The sequence below is a fragment of the Camelus bactrianus genome, chromosome 10, assembly GCF_048773025.1.
Source record: "Camelus bactrianus isolate YW-2024 breed Bactrian camel chromosome 10, ASM4877302v1, whole genome shotgun sequence".
Lineage (NCBI taxonomy): Eukaryota > Metazoa > Chordata > Mammalia > Artiodactyla > Camelidae > Camelus > Camelus bactrianus.
Window position 1 is genome coordinate 39,595,736 of NC_133548.1, and position 16,949 is coordinate 39,612,684.

General features: G+C 46.1%; 1 protein-coding gene across 9 annotated transcripts in view; it reads right to left on the reverse strand.

Moving 5' to 3' along the window:
- TEAD1 (TEA domain transcription factor 1) overlaps nt 1-16,949 on the reverse strand; it is a 244,327-nt gene that overhangs the window by 23,975 nt on the left and 203,403 nt on the right. For all 9 annotated transcript variants that reach the window (XM_074372372.1, XM_074372374.1, XM_074372369.1 and 6 more), the window contains one exon: nt 13,645-13,818. In XM_074372372.1, coding sequence (XP_074228473.1) covers nt 13,645-13,818 — 174 coding nt within the window. The remainder of the gene's footprint in view (nt 1-13,644; nt 13,819-16,949) is intronic.

Below are 16,949 nucleotides of genomic sequence, written 5' to 3' on the forward strand. Positions count from 1 at the left end.
CGACACGGGTCTCACCGGGCTAAGATCAAGGTATCATCAGAGCTGCATCCCTTTCTGGAGGCTCTGGGGAGGGATCTGATTCTTTGTCTCTTCCTGCTTCCACATTGCTTGTCTCTTAGCCCCTTCCCCCATTTTCAAATCCAGCAACACCAGGTGAGTCCTCACACTGCCAGCTGTCATCTCTCTGGACGTCTTCTTTCATCTCCCTTGGCCACTTGTAAGGAACCCTGTGACTACCCTGGGCCTACTCACTTAACCAACCTCCACTCCCCCTCTCCACATCCTACAACACCTTCTCTAACACCATGATAAGGATTCTGCCACCACAGCAGTTAAGTTGCAATCAGCTTCCTGGTGGCTTCCGCCTAGAGTTCTGCCTCCGGGCGTCACACAGACCTGAGAACTCTGCTGGGAGACAACCCTGAAGCTACCCCTCACTTCCCCCTTCATCTCACCTTTCCATGCCCTCTTCTCACCCACAGAGAGCTCCAGCTCCTCTCTGCTACCTACATTCCAAGTTCCACGTTTACTTTGATTAAACTCCATCCTGACGTCAGACCTCCCTTCCTTCTAGTCCAGAGACTTGAGAACTCTCACTCTTCATTGGCTGTCACTGCATCTAAGACACCTGACAGACAGCGTGAACAGTGGTCACTCCTTTCAGTCTCACTTTCCTCGTCTTAAACCTCAGAGAAGGACCCACTTCCAGAGGCCACCGTGGTGATGAGGAGAGAGCGCACATGAGACTCATCCGTGCACTGAAACGTGCCGCGTGAACAATGGCCATTAGTAACACTGACGACCACTCCATCAACCTGGGGACTTCAGCACAGACCAGGAGGGATGAAGACTGAGCTCCAGTCACATCTACAGACATGTGTGTGGCCCGAAGCAGACGGTGGTTTATCATCAGCAAACAAGACAGAAGCTGTGCCCCCAGAGCCAGCCCGCGTCCCAGCCCACACTCATCAGGTACACAGCACAGACGCCGCAATGGCTTTTTCCAAACAGAAAAATCAGTACTTTTTCCGATCTGTGAGTTTATAACAAGCCTTAGGTTTGGGGCATAACTGCTCAAACAGGTACAAAATTACCAAGTTTCTCACAAAGATAGGATTAGAAATGTTATAAAATTCTATCTGGAAACAAAAAAGGCAATCATTAACAAATGTGTGGGGGATGAATGAAAGACCTGGGCCTCTATTTGTGGGCAAGTCCTGGAAAACAGTGGAAGGTGGAAGTGGAAGCAGGTTACAATGCCAGGCAGACGGCTGACTGTGTCAGGCAGCAAGGAAACAAAAAAGCGAAGCATCAGACTTCCCCTAGTTCTTCCCTAAATAATCCTCCTCTTACTTTACTCCTGCAGCTGAAACATGTGAGTCACCAGACAAGACTTCAGCTGGGTTTCCCCTCTATTACTGCTCATTCAGTAAGCCCACTTGTTCATGGATGTGTTCCACTGTTTAATTTCATGTTTCTCAAATTTAAAAAAAATTAGAAACAATTTTCTTGAAAGAATGATTCTTCCCATTTTATGGGTGAGGAAAAGTGAGGCATGGCCCAGTTATGTAGAACCCAGAGCCCCCTGAGGGGAGGGAGAAGGGCCAGGGGATCAACTCTGCAAAAGGTTGGGCCTCGGGAAACCTGGCTCCAGTGGCCGGAGGAAAGGGACATGAGCCTTAGGGCTGCCAAGTGCAGAACAGAGGTGCAGCTCAGGCAGAAGCAGCATCTGGCTGAAGACAACTACTCTGTCACTGGCTTCAGAGGGAAAAGGTCTGCTGCAAGAAAGAGGGAGCAGATCACCCCAAAGGCAGGGGGTGGCCAGGACACTGGGTCAGGAAAGGAGCCTGCTGCAGACACTCCCTTCCCACCCACCTCTCCCTTCCACCCAGAGGGCTAGGAAGGGCTGGGCAGGAATTACTTGGTTGCAGAAATGAAAACATCAAGAGGACTGTCCCTGACAAGAGACAGTATAATAGGCACTGATGGATGCAAGGAGACGCTGGCATTTTCAAACCACCACTTTGAACCTCTCCTCTTCATCCTCTCTGAGCAATGATCAAAGGACCAAGATTTCAAATTGTGAAGCAATTTTTTCCAATGGCAGCATCTGGCTCCTTGGCAGGAGGCACTGGGAGCTGGGCCCTGTTGTGGGCGGCTGTCCAGGCCTGCCACATGGTGAGGCTCGGCCAGGCAGGGCACCACGCGGGCCTCGCAGCTGCTCCCGCAGGCTCCAAAGGACAATCGCTCTGCCCTGGGCCGGGAGCTGTCAGGCAGAAGTGTCCCGTGAGGCAGCCCGTGCTGGGGGTCTGGAGGATGCTGGCAGCTCCCAACCTCTCCTGCTTGACTTTTCTGCCTGCGTCTGTTCCCTGGCTGCCACTCCTGAAGCCACCCCCACTGGGACTAGGGGACAACCCCCCAGCAAGGAGATCTGCATCTGGAGAGAGCAAGAAAGCTGCCCAGAGGGAAGGGAGCCTTGGAGTGTGTTCGCTTCAGCCGTTGTGCCTCTGCCCAGCACAACCGGACAGCAGCTGTGGCTCTCCGGCCACAGCTGTTTTAAATAAGAATAGGAATAAACAGCCCCTACTCTTCAAGTTACTTCCCAGTAATTACGGCATATATTTACATCGACAAAATAGAAGATTAAAAAAAAAACACCACCAAGAGCCCCTTTATAGTGCAGATCAGCACCCCTATTTGAATTTCATCAACATTTAGTACTTCAAAGAATCTTAAAAGCTTGCTCTAATTACAATATGCACCGCTTGAAAGGCTGGCTGTTTGCATTGCAAATTCCTACAAATACCAGCATTCGTTTAAAAAAGAAATTCAACTAATATCACCCACACAACTTCAGGTGACTTCACACAGTAGCTGGCGTGAAAGAGCCAGGGCCTCGGCTCCCGGTCCAGAGCAGCTGCACAGGCCAGCTCTCTCCAGTGGGGGCAGGTACTGAGGGCCAGGCGCCCGGCGGAGCTGGCCCTTCACCCCGCAGTCATCTGGGTGCGAACACTGGCCGGGGACCACCCTTTCCAGGACAGAAAGCAGGGCCTTCTTCTTGTCTGGAAGTTTTGTGTACGAAAAGTCTTATGTAGAGCAAGAAGAAATCAGGCAGCTAGCAAGCAGAGGGTTGCCAAATAAAACACAGGCTGCCCAGTTAAATCTGATGTTTAGATAAACATGCTTTTTCAGTATCTGTACAATCCAAAGATGGCATGGGACAGACAGACATACACTAGAAAAGTCTATGCTGTTTACCTGAAATTCAAGTTTAACTTGGTAGCTTGTATTTTCATTTGTTAAATCTGGCAACCCTTCTCACAACTCACCTTTACCAATGAGAATAACAAAAATTGGGAGTTACCCTCGAATTTTCATTGCTGTAAGGAGACATCTGATGCTCAAGATACTTTTGACTGGGGATAGAAATGAAGCTGCTGAAGAACACGTGGAGCATAATACTTTTTTTTTTTTTTTTAGTAAAAACAAACGGTGGGTGTACAATGTTTGTAGATGCAAATAAAAAGTCGGGAGGATACTGGCTGGTGGGGCCAAATGACCCAGGACACTTTATCTTCTATAGTTTTTGGAATTGCTTGGAATACTTAATAAGCTTCTCTTGCTTTTGTAATGTAAAGAGCAAATTAGAATGGGGGTGGATGGGTAGGGTGTACCTTGGGTCTCCACCTGCTCAGGGAGGGGAAACTTCACACATCACCAAGGGTCGAGGTCCAGTTTCAGACAACTGACCAAGATCTTTGAGGGGTTTATGATTATGTCCAGATAATCCACTTATTCCTTGCAAAACTGGCTCTGGAAATAAACAGCCACATCCTGGTTGTGTGACTTCAATTCTTTCCTTCTCAGGCTTTTCTTGAGGTGATGGTTATGGAGGGAAGCTAACTGTGCCTCCACCAACACAGTGAGGTGGGTGAGGGAGGTGCCGAGGCACATGTGTCTGCTTCCCCTGGACTTCAGGTGACCGGCAGCTCTCGGGGGCACAGTGGCTTAGCATCTCAGCCTGTAACCACGGCAGGGAGCAGAGTTAAACAGCCCCAAGCAGGCAAGAATGGACCCCTGGCCTTGGCTTTGTTAGCAACCACTGAGCCAAATGACCCAGGACAGAAAGCATTAGAGGAACAGCTGTCAGATGGATTCTCCCACGAGGTTAAGGGGACTCCCAATTTAGATTCTGCCTTGACTCTGTCCTGAAGAGTTCATGGTTAAAAAAAAAAAAGGATCTGTGGTGAGACTGAGGCTAAGGGATTGGGGGGAAAGAGTGAGCTTCTGTTCCCATGTTCCAGGCTGTACTGTTCTGCCTTATGTGTTCAGGGGAATCAGAAAGACTCTTAAACAAAGTGATTGCCTAGTGCTTGCTGCGGAGATCAACATTCCCACCCTCCAGGTTCTGTACGGCCCAGCGGCCCCAGGACCCTCTGCCACCTCCCCGTAGGATTCCTGTTCTCTCCACAAGCTTCCACCTCCCCTGAAAACTCCATCCCACTCCCCTCCCACTGATTAAATTCTTTCAAGATTCAGCTCAAATGTCATGTCTTTGTGAGGCCTTCCAGAATGTTCTCAGGCAAAAAGGGTTCCTCCTTCTGCTTCTGTGCATCCACATTTCCATTATGGCTCCTCCCCATGGTGCTGTCATCTATCTGCTTCTGTGTCTGCTATCCCACACCAGAACCCAAGGTCTGTTTCCCCAGCTCTCCAAGTGCAAAGTAGGGCTCAGTGAACGTTTGGTTGAATGGCTCACTAGTGATGTGTCTATTTATCACTAATACAAATGACTAAACTGTTTCTACAAGAACCTAAGACTCCAGAGAGCCTGGAAAAGCTTCTGCGTGAATCTCCTGAGGTCCCCCCAACCCTTTTCAGTAAATTTCTTGAGAAAGATTGTTCAACTGTCAGATGCTATGATATCAGAGCCGGCCAAGTGGCAGTTACAGGACCCCATGTACGGTGATTTCTCTAGGTGTACTGAATGAAATAAAAGCAACTTTTCAGCCAGTGAACTTTTAAAAATGTTGAAAATCTGCTGTATACGTTGCACTGTGGGGCAAACAAGTGCTTCAGAGTGGGTCCCTGCTCCCTGGGGGGAGGCTTACAAAGGAGTTCAGGACACTGAAGCTGGGAAAACAGGAAGGCGCAGTAACATTCAGCAGTCAATGCAGAAAGTGCTAACAAGCTCCAGGTATTTTTCTCATGAAATCCAATCAAAATGGGTGGATGTGCAAGGTTACTGACCTCCTCATCCCTCTGCATGAAATATCAGAATCTGCTGTCAAGAGATGATTTTTCAAAAAACAGACCCCCCATGAAGATCATCATATAGTCAGTCAGTCCACCAAGGAGAATTTACCCTGTGTTAGCCCACAAGCACCTCTGCATTTGGCAGTATTTCCTGCTCACCTTCCTTCCACCTAATCGTTCCATCACTCCCTATTGTTCATGTAATTTCAGAACTAAACAGTGTTGTGAGATGAGACAGAAGTGGAGAGAAATGGAAACGCTGTTGAACTGAAAGGCCCCTTCCTCACTGATAGCAGTTTAAAACATGTGGGGAGCAAATTATTCCATTTTGCTAACGTCCTTTTCCATGAATAGCAACAGGGACATTTGGTTCCAAATGACAGACTCAAGTCTACAATTCCAGCCTAAATCACGCAGACTCCGATTAGAAACAGGCTGAAACGTCGAGGGGGTCCCTTCGGCCAGTTTACATGTGCACCCGGTTTCTTCTCCTTAAATGAAGCCCAGTTGTTTTATTTATAGTGCCTGTCATTTTGTCCAACAAACGTAATTTCGTTCCTACCAAGATAAAAGCATCTTCTAAAGGCTGCCCTCTTTCCAGATAACTCGCATTCCATTTCTGTTTTATAAAATCTTCTCACATCTGCTCTGGTTAGTAAAACTAGCCTTGCTTTTTTCTTCCCCTAGAAAAATAGGTTAAGAAGGTAAGTTGAATGACTATGAATAGACTGTTAATTGTTTACAATGGATGATTGTTAAGTCTGAGAACTTCTAAAAGCAAAGCATAAAGAGTCATAGGGTAACATGCTGTATATCCTGGTTTCTAAGATACCACTAATTTAGTAATTATGTGAGAGAAAAAAGAAATATTATATTAAACATATATTAAGAATTTGCTCCTCAACAACAGGATACATATCCATACAATTGTATTTCCATATTACTTTCTTCTTTATTATTCCAATCATAGTTTGAGAGTAAGCCTTCATCATACTACTGATTCTTCTGAAGAGTTTTTGGCTAGATGGTTTATAAGCAACATGTTAGTAACATGTGGCTTTCTTTGAACCAATGTCCCCTAGCTTGACACTCTTGAGCATTGTTAGAACAGAGAGTAGAATTTTGAGATCTCTCCAAAAATATGAGTTTCACTGCATTTCTTACTTAGTTAAATCCATCATCTTGTTTATCCCCTTAAGTAAACTACGTGTGGCTGGAAATGAACTGCTTTTGAAAGTGAGCTACAAGCTATACTTGGGTTTCTGTCTTTCAGGAGGCATGACTGAGTCACACTCACCTCTTCTAGCTTTGGGAATTCTATCATCAATTTCAAGACAGCTGACATTTTATCTCAAATTGGCTGCACTGTCTGCTGTATCACCAGCGACCCATCTGCAGGGATCTCAATGCCGCAACAAGCACAGCTCTGTCCACTTGTGGGTGGACATCTTCCTTTCTTAGAGCCCACACAGCATCTGATCGTGGTTTTATATGGAAAAAAAGAAGTATGGTTTCCTGCCAGTGCACAATGTTGGCCGCATTTACCACAAATCTGGTTCTACACTCCTCCTCAATCATAATAACAATTCCACTGCTGCATCAAAGTATAATTTTTCCGAGACATTTTAATTAGGGATTCAAATTTAAGCTGCTAAGTATAGTGGCAGTATACACTACTAGTGCAAATACCTCAACTAAGGCGACAAGGGGGTGGTGAGATGCCTTCTGCACTGCCCAGGGTCACAAAGGGCAGGCAGTCACAACCACATCATGACCTGCCCCTGGGCAGGGGACGGCAAGGCGTGTATGATGTCAAATGTAAGAAGCATCTCACTTCCGGAACTGTTCAGATTGGAGCAAGTATATGTCTCAGACTCGAGGGAATACACTACGTTTAACCTCACTAATAGTTGTTTCTATAGAGAATAAAGAAGGGGTAAGGACTTGGCGCACAAAGAAAACATAACTGCAGATATAAAGGAATTAAAAAACCAAAGTGACAATAGAAAGCTGTTTTGCTTTAAATTATGCCACAGAAGGCTGATGGAGATGCCTGGGATACTGACTAACTGCCTGACAACTTCAGAAAGCAACTTGGATGTTTACACGCACATAGAAACTCACATACATCTACATACACACACACACATTAAAAGCCATACTATCAATATCTAATAAGAATGATTAAATTATGATATACCCAGTAAACAGGATGTTATGTAGTCATTAAAAATGATAATTAGGGAGTCAGTGACATCTAGCTACAGGGTTGAGTCTTGGACACAGAAGCAGGCACCGGATTTAATGCATTCCTTGGTTGAAACTCCATCAACATGTACTGCATTAGGTTATATCCACAGTACATTTAGGAATGAATTAAAAATTACATATTTCCAAAGCTGTCTAGAAGATTATGATGTTGCCTTTGCAAACATGTGAAAACTATGGTGCTGTTCCCCACACCTGCAGCTAACAGGGCTGTACTCCTCTCTCTGGTAAGACTCAGGATCCAATCTGAAATTCCTGGTAACAGCAGTCAACTCACCTTGTTGCCCAGGTAAATGGACACCGGAGCATCCCATAGTGACAGGCCTTCACAAAGAAAGTATGCTGCTTCACTGCAGTTACCACTGGCTTCCATGCGTAGAGGTGGTGGAAAGCATGCGGATCCCAGTGTCCAGCAGATCTGGCATCCGTTAGCTGTGTGACTTTGCAGAAGTCACTCTGCCTCCCCATGACTTGGTTTCTTTGTGTGTAAAGGGGAAACAATCACATGCACCTCACCAGATTAAATAACACTTACGTGCTTTTATACCTGGCCCAGGGCCTGGCCCAAAGGAGGAACTCATTAATGGTACTGCTGCAAAAGAGGGGGCCCTCCCCTCCTGGCCCAGCAAATTCACTTTCCTTCCTTTGTAATGAGATGTGGCGTAGAATTATAACGCACAGGAGTGAATTACAAGCAGGCAAGAAGGAAGAGAAAGGAAATAAATGGGAGACTGTCACGAGAGGGGAAAGTCAAAGAATAAAAATTAAAAAGGCAAAACGCAGAGAAAGTTGCTTAACACTTAGTAAAAAGAATCCTACTACTCTCTTGGCTCAAAAATTGTTGAAACTGCTGACTGTTCCCTACAGCTGACACAAAAGAACCCTGACTCCTGTCTTTCCTCAAACTTCCACCCACCTGTGTTTCCCATACAAGTGGAGACCCAGCTGCAAAGCACCTTGATGCACCTGAACACACCTGAACCAGCCTCACGTCCCTTCTCTCGGGGCTTCCCTCACCAGTCCCCTCACCTTCGGTGCTTATTGCCATCTCTCCCTGTCCTAATACTTGGACACATAATGGCCAAAGGAGGAGGTGACTCATAACATCTCACTTGGTGGGATCGTAAGGTGGTACAACCACCTTAGAAAACAGTTTGGCAGTTTCTTACAAAGCTAAACAGACTTACCATATGACCCAACAACTCCACTTCTGCATAGCTACCCAAGAAAAACAAAACCATATGTTCACACAAAAAACCTCATAGCAGCATTATTTATAAAAGCCTAAAATGAGAACAATCCACAAATCCTTCAACTAGTGCATAGAAAAGTAAAATGCGGTCTTGCCTTACATGGGATACTTAGCAACAGAAAAGAGCTAACTACCGGCTCAGGTTACCACACAGACACCCCTCAAAAACCCTGGAAGTGAAAGAAGCCAGATGCAAACAACCACACCTTGAATGACTCCATTTACATGAAATGTCCACAAAAGGCAAATCTGTGCCAGCAGAAAGTGGATTACTAGTTGCCTGGGGCTGGGAGTGGGAAGACTGACTGACCGCAATTGGACACAGGGCATCTTTTTGGAATGATAAAAATATTCAAAACTTTAAGAGCAATGGCCACAAAACTCAGTAAATTTTTCTGAATATCATTGAAATGTACTCTGAAAATTAGTAAATTTTATGGTATGTAAATGATAGCTCAATAAGGATCTTGAAAAAAAGCCTTACCAGATGCACAGCCATTCACAGGGGCCCTGGGTGTCCCACACCACTGAGGCAGGAGAGGTCATAAGGCTCACAGGGTGGAAGGGCACTCACAGCAGCACCTGGGCTCTGCCATCCACTTACGGATTAGACCGTGAGTCTGGGGGTGCCTGTCGGAGTCCTCCACCCTGAAGCCAGTGGAGTGACTGCTATGTGGCTCACCACTATCCCATTCACCTCAGTGTCAACTGGCAAAAAGCCAGGGGCCCACAGCCTGGGTGTAAGTGTAAGTCCTCAGGTGGACTCGGAACTTCTTCCACTGCAGACTCCTGAGCTGGTCCAGCCCAAATGAGCCCAGGTAGGACAGGGCAGACGTTCTGAGAACAGAATTCCAGAAGCAATCCTAGGAGCAAATTAAGAGTCAGCCTGAGGTCGACAACCAAGAGACCTCAGGCACCTTGAGAAGGAGGAAAAGAGAGAAGAGGAGACAGGACAGGATCTCTGTTGAAATGTAATGAATTCACACGGAAATGGAAATCTGCGCGGCCAACTGCTAATACAAAAGGTATTTCAAAGGGAAGGTTACGCCTACCAAAGAAACACCCACTGGAAACACCATCAGACATCCAAGGGGAGAGTCTAGGTGTAATTCATGCTTTCTGAGTCATTAGAGGAAGCCAATGAGACTTCAAGTTGCAGCAAATTGTAAACCTAATGCAAATGGCCTTTCCTCATTTATTGTAACAGTTAGGACTGAATTTCTCTATAAAGGTTAAGTACTGCCAGCAATTACACCGAAGGAGTGATGTCTTCTATCATATTCATAGAAGAGTTCAATTTTAATTCCGTAAATCTTAATCAAATAAACTAATATCTGATCTTGGAGTAACTGTTTCTAAATTTGCACATACTAGCCACCACACTCTAATATACGCAAATCAAGATCTCTTTATTTGGGGATTCAAGACAGAAGGGCCCATCACTGAAAGCATTTATTAAATTCATCCCTCGTGTAAAATGGAAAATTTCAGAAGCAAAAACAAAGACAACTTTAAACACTTTCCATTCTACGTCATATTCAAACATGCTAATTATAAGAAATATTATTATCATTAAAAACCAACTTTAGAAGCACTGAAAATGATTTTTTTTTTTAAATAGCCTTAAATTTCTGACCAATTTTACTTAATTTGGGTAGAACAGCCTCTTTTTATATCCTTCACAACAGTGGCTCTCAAACCTTTTGATCTTGGGAACCCTTCCTACTCATAAGATTTATTGAGGATCTCAAATAGCTTTTGTTTCTATAGGTTATAGCTATCTGTATTTTCTGTACTGAAAATTTAAACTGAGAAGATTTTAAAATATGTATTACCTAATTTAAAAATACGTTAACATACATCTGTTTTTTAATTAGACACACCTATATTTTCAAAAACAAAACAAAAAAATTAGTGAGAAGGGCAGCACTGCTTTACACTTAACAAATCTATTCACACGGCTGGCTCAGTGGAAAACGCTTGGACTCTCATATCTGCTTCTGCATTCAATATGGCATGATACGTATTCTGGTTGAAGTGCACGAAGAAAATCTAGCCTCACAGAAATACACAACTGGAAAAGGGCAGGCTGTTTTCATAGGCTCTTCCAATAACTGTGGTCATTTTTCTTTGACACTACACCAAAGCTGGACAAGTGGTAGTTTCGTAAAGGTTAGCTGCAGTGTGGAACCTGAAGCCCTATCAATGAACTTTTCATACTTTGTTACATTAGAATCTGTTGGTTTATCTTGCACAGTATTAAAACAAATCATATTTGTTAATATGACTGTGGATCTCACCAGAAAAATCTTTTAAGTACTGGGAAGCTGTCAAGTTTACCAAAGTGGATACAAGTCTTCTAAAATTCTTTTTTTTTCGCGGGGGGTGGTGGTAATTAGGTGTGTATGTATGTATGTATGTATTTTAGTGGAGGTGCTGGAGATTGAACCCAAGACCTTGTGCTTGCTAGGCATGCACTCTACCACTAGGCTATATATCCTCCCCCCAAAATTCTTATTTTCACTTGAAAGCTCAAATTTTATCTTTGGCAACAAATATTGTCACAGTTGTTTTCCTTATGGTGCAGGGAGACTCACTGCGTTCATTTTCAATGTGTACTCCAAGTTCAAGATGTAATACAACTCATAAAGGACATTCTTGGTGTGACTGATTCTTTTTTTAAAAAAACCTGTGCATACCAGCCTTCAGCAGTTTCACCCTATGTTGTCGGAACCATCACTGTATACATCAGCAAAATGCAAAAGGTAAATAACATCTCAGTGTCATGATGAAAACAGTTTTGACCTTGTTGGCCCACAGAAAGGATACTGGGGAACCCCTAGGGGTCTACGGGCCGCACTTTGAAAACTGTTGTGTTACCGTGTAACAAATGACCCCCAACCACTGTTCAAACCACTAGGTGGCAGCCACCAATTTAGAAAAAGGAAGAGATTGTTACCACTCTTTCAGGCTGTCCACATGTATTACTGGTCCTGAGAACATTAACATAAGTAGAAGGCTACTTCCACAATCCAAATTCGTTATGGAAGCTTAAAAAAATGAAATCTAGTTATCATGCAATGATCAGGAAAAAAAAAAAACTAAACAAACTGAGTTTAATATGTAAATTTCCTCCCAAGGCATTTTAAACATGAATTTTTCCTTAGTTCATCCGTTTGCTGCCCCATTTGTTGAGCTTTCCTGGGTGAGGCACTTGCTTAGTTCTGGAGATAGGCAGAGTGACTGACAGACCCTATAGCAGGGTCCACAGGGCATGAAGCAGCCAGGAAACAGAATAGAGGCACTTTAGTCAAACAGGTCTGATTTCAAGCCCCAGGGCCCCACCCTATGCCGCCTGTCCTCTGTGACGTCTGAGTCTCTGTTTTCTTAGTTGGATATGAGGCAAATTCCACTTAACACTGGGAGGACTGGATAAAATGCATGAGAATCACGATGCAGCTCCCAGCCCACAGCAGGCATTCGATCAGTGGTCGCCACTATTATGAATAAGGTTCCTGGAAGTAGCCGAGTATAGAGAGGAGTGGGACACACGTCCAAATAATCATGACACAGCAGCATGGGAGCTGAGTAACTACAAAAGGCGATGGGACTAAAAGAAAAAAATCAATGGTCTGTTTAACTGAGGAAGGTGCTATAATAAAAGAGCCACCATCTCACAGAAAGGAGGACCTGACCTGGGGGGAGAGGAGGAGAAGAGGGGAGAAGTCAGGGTAGGGGGCACAGCTCAGTGGTAGCGAGCATGCTCAGCACGCACGAGGTCCTGGGTTCAATCCCCAGTACCTCCACTAACACGCACACACACAAATAAGAAAATTTCTGTAAATTGCCTAAACAAGAATACAAATAAAGAATATTTTTAAAAGGGGGACAGAGAGGGGCATAGCTCAGTGGCAGAGCACATGCTTAGCATGCACGTGGTCCTGGGTTCAATTTCCAGTAGCTCCATTAAAAAAATAAAAGGAAGGAAGGAAGGAAGAAACGAAAAGAAAAAGAAAAAAGGAAAGGAAAGAAAAGAGGGGAAAGTGCACCCAGAAGTAGACAAAGGCTGGCACAGGACACACAGCAGGGAAAATGCCAGGAACCAGCTGGAGCTAGGCCTTTAACGCCATGCTAAGAAGCATTTGAAACCACTTTCTTTTTATTCTCATAGAGACTGAGGAGTTATAAACTCTCAGTGCCAGCAGTCACCTGGTCTAAGCCCCCAAGACACGCGCATTAGCCTTCTGCCTGCTGGAACACCCCTGACCTGACAGCAACCCCCTGGCCCGAGCTTGACAAGTGAAGAAAGGATGGCAAGGCTCTTCTCAGAGGCCAGGGGACACGAGCAGACCCCCGCAGCTGCGGGAATGTGCCCTTGGTGTTTTAGAGCACCAATGAGGCACTTACTGGGCAAAGCCATTTTGTATTCTCTCTGACACTTGTAAAATCTTGAAACTCATCCCTATCTCCATCTAAGCCCCTTCTGTGCCTCAGGTCCTACGCTCCAGTGGAATTTACAGGTTGCTTCGCTTAACGGAGTGAGAACAAACAGAAAGAGGGTCTAGTGCCCCAAGTCTGCCATTACGACTCAAGCCATCTGCAAAGTCTCTTGTCATTGCATGAGCGAGCCCTGAAGCCCGAGGGGCCGCCTGTCTCTCTTTGGCAGGGACAGCAAATGCCGCCTGGGTCACCATGTGGATGGGCCGCGATGCCAGCATGGGGCTGGCCCATGGGTGTGAGTCTGTGGTCCCTTGGCGAGCCTGCAGATCAGTCAGCGCGAGTCCACAGCCACCGTGCTGCTCTGCCTCACGCATGGGACTCAACCATTTAGACAAAAACAACTGAAATCACCAAAAGGTCTTACTCACCCAGAATTTTACGAGGAAGAAGGCATTTTGAGGGCCCTTTCCAAACAGTTCCTTTAAGCCACCTTTCTTTTCAGGAAACTTGTCATAAATCTGACGAATGTCCACTGATTCGAGCAATGGGTCACTGTAAGAATGGTTGGCATGCCCGATGTGCACGAAGAGGTGTTTGTTGTACTGCAAGAAACCAACAGAAACATTCCCATCACAAACTCTTTAATCAACCTGGGACACGTCCATGTTGAGCTGGATGGAAGGTGGTAGTCTCGAAATCCTGGAATTCCACCTTGAATAGCCTCTAGGTCTGTGCCTCAGAAGAGATGAAGATATTAAGAAAAGCCATTACAGCTCAGGATTAAAACAATCACCGTCTATTACTGACAAAGGCATATATTTTTTCCCAAATGCTTGAAAAAGGCTTTTTGTAGAGACAGTAGGAAACAACAGGTTAAGTTACCCAGCTACCAAACCAAGAAGCAATTCTGTGACCCAGTTTCACCCGACTCAACTGACAACGACAGTGACACCCTGTGGAGCCCGTTATTTACCGTGTAAGCCCAACAAGAAGTAGGGGCGTGGCCAGCTAACGCCATCACCCAGAATGCACTTGTCACTCCAGCTCCCGTAGCAACAGCATGAACACAGTGCTGTGAGCAATGGTTACCTACCTACCTCTTCCAGCACAATGAGAACTGAGTGCCTTTTTCATGAACCCCCTTAGTAACCAAGCTAAAACTTCTCCATAAGGGCTAGTCAGTATGTGGTTGTCAGTGCCAAGTTAGGGTTAAGGGTACAGATCATGGAGAGGATTCATGGTACAGTGCTATACGGGACTGGCGGAAAAGAAAAAAAAAAAAAGAATACCAGTCACTCATTCACACAAAAGTTAACTTTTAACTTCTGAAGGAAATTCTTTCTTCTCTTTGCTTTGGTACAAGATGTGGTAACTGGACCACAAAGGAGTGGGTCTAACCGGTGGTTCTCAGCCAGGCTGCAGCACAGGCACCACAGAGCATTTCACTCACCGCTGCCTGGGCCCCACTCCGGCCAAAGCGGCATCTCTGAGTATGAGGCCGGGCATCGGTAATTCTTAAGGCTCCTCAGATGAATTCCAGTATGCAGCCAAGCTGAAGAACCACTGGCCTAGATGCTGTCCCCAGGACCCCATGCGCCTGCCTCTCCTGCTGGAAGGGCAGTAGCACCAACCTAACATGAGACTGACAGAGACGTCTGGGGTGCGGGGGCTTCAGGGAGCTCAGCACCCGGCAGGGGCCACAGGAGAAAGCTCATGTCACCATGCACTCAGGAGGCTTTTTCATGTTTCAAGTTTACATTGGCACTTCTCCAGCTAGAGGCTTTCCAAGTACTAGTCCCACAGGGAATGAGAAATCCCAAATAAAAGAAGGCTGCTTCAAGCTGCCCACCAGCAGTATTGTGCACTGGTTAAGACAGGGAGTCTGGACTCAGCCTGCTCCAGCACAAAACTGTGCCCACTGCAAATGAACCCTGACATTGGGTAAGTGTCCCCAGTCTCTAACATGGGGACAGTGATGGCATTTACCTCCTAGGGCTTCTATAGGGTTTAAATGAGACACTGCATGTTACGAGCTCCCTGGTGCTCCTACGTTCAACAAAGAGTAGACACTTAAACATTAGCTACTATTATTTCTTATAAAACTCTTCTTCTCTGAGGTTCACAGTGAATGTTAGCATGTTAAAAGCATTGCAGTAGAGAAACATTATCTAACTCTGTATAACCCAAACTTTCTTGAACTCATTTGGTCACAAAACCCTGCAAATAAGTGCTGGTTTATGACCATGACCTGCTCTCCGGTCACAATGCTGAAGGGCAGGCGGCCCAGTACCTCACCCGACGCCAGCACTGCACACACAAGGAGTGTGGCCGTGGTCCAGCTTCCCGGAGACGGTGAAGCCCTCTCCTACTCAACATCAGAGCGGTCTCTTACTAAGACTTCAAAACTCCTCAAAGGTATCAGGTGAAATGAAAAAGAGGAACTTGGAGCTCTGACAAGGACCCAGCCCCTGTTCCCACCGCCTGGTGGACTTCAGGGCGGACTGAGACCAGGGCACGGTGAGGACAGAGTACGCTGTGCTGGAAGGGAATTTTTAAAACAAAGTTGAAAGCTGCTGCCATGTGAGGGAGGGGAGGTTTTAGGGTTGGGTGGAGCACCTCTGATCTTTTGGTAAATTTTCTCAAATGCTGTCACATCACCTTTTCAATCAGAAGCAAACCAAAGCCCACAGAAATGCATGAGGCACTGCTGTGACGCAGCGTCCAGTCTCACAAGCGGGTAAAAGGAGAGCAAACAACCTGGGTGAGGCGGGGGGCACAGACACGGGGCACTCGAAGGTGAGGCGGTGAGCGAGGAGGCTGTGCCTCGGATCTGGCCCGCTGTTCGCCCTCTAGCTACCCACCAGGGCGGCACAGAGGGCAAAAGCCATCACTCTTTCATTATCCAGACGACTGGCCGTCTGCACGCCCGTCCATCCAACCCTTATTACTAACCTCTGCTTGCAGCAAGCTCCGGCCCTACGCGGCTCTGGGAGGTACCGTTTCTGTCATTTCTCATGCCGCTGGCAGGCAGTGAGTTTATGGGAAAGAATGGAATACAAGCAGAGCGTTGGGGGCACCTGTGAATAGAATCTGAGTCTCTCTGCTGAGCCCCCCGCTCCCAGTTCTCCTGCCTTGCCAGCCCCCACGGGCTGGGGCTGAGCTGGGGTGAAGTTCAGAGCATTAGAATTTGGGGAACCCAGACCGGACCTTCACGTGTCAAGAGATCAGGAAGGTGCATGGGGGGTAAAATTTACCCCCAAGGGGGACCATGTATGTATAGCTGAAAACCGAGGTGCTGAGTGCAAAGCACTCTGGAGACAGACAAGAGCCTGAAATCTCAGTTTTCTCATGTGTACAATGGGGAACGACGACTGAAACACAGGACAGGTTAGAAGATTAAAGGAAACAGTGTGCAGAGGGGGCCTGGCATGGGCCCAGCATACAAGGAGTGCTCGACAAATCATAGCTGCTAAGATTACTATTGTGGTTTACTATTATGTGAGATAAACTAGACCCTGGGGTAGAAGCAAAAGGACTTTCCTGCTCCAGCTGTCCCTCCTGCCTAGCAAAGAGAAAAGAAACACAAGTAAGCCAAGAGCTGACAGCAAGCTGTGAAGCCGTGAGAAATGCCTGAAAGAAGAGAGAGACCTGGGTCCATTCAGCGGGCGTGCTTTCTACACGTGGGACCTCAGGTAATCCTTGCCTCACAGCGACACTGCAGGTGGATTTTACT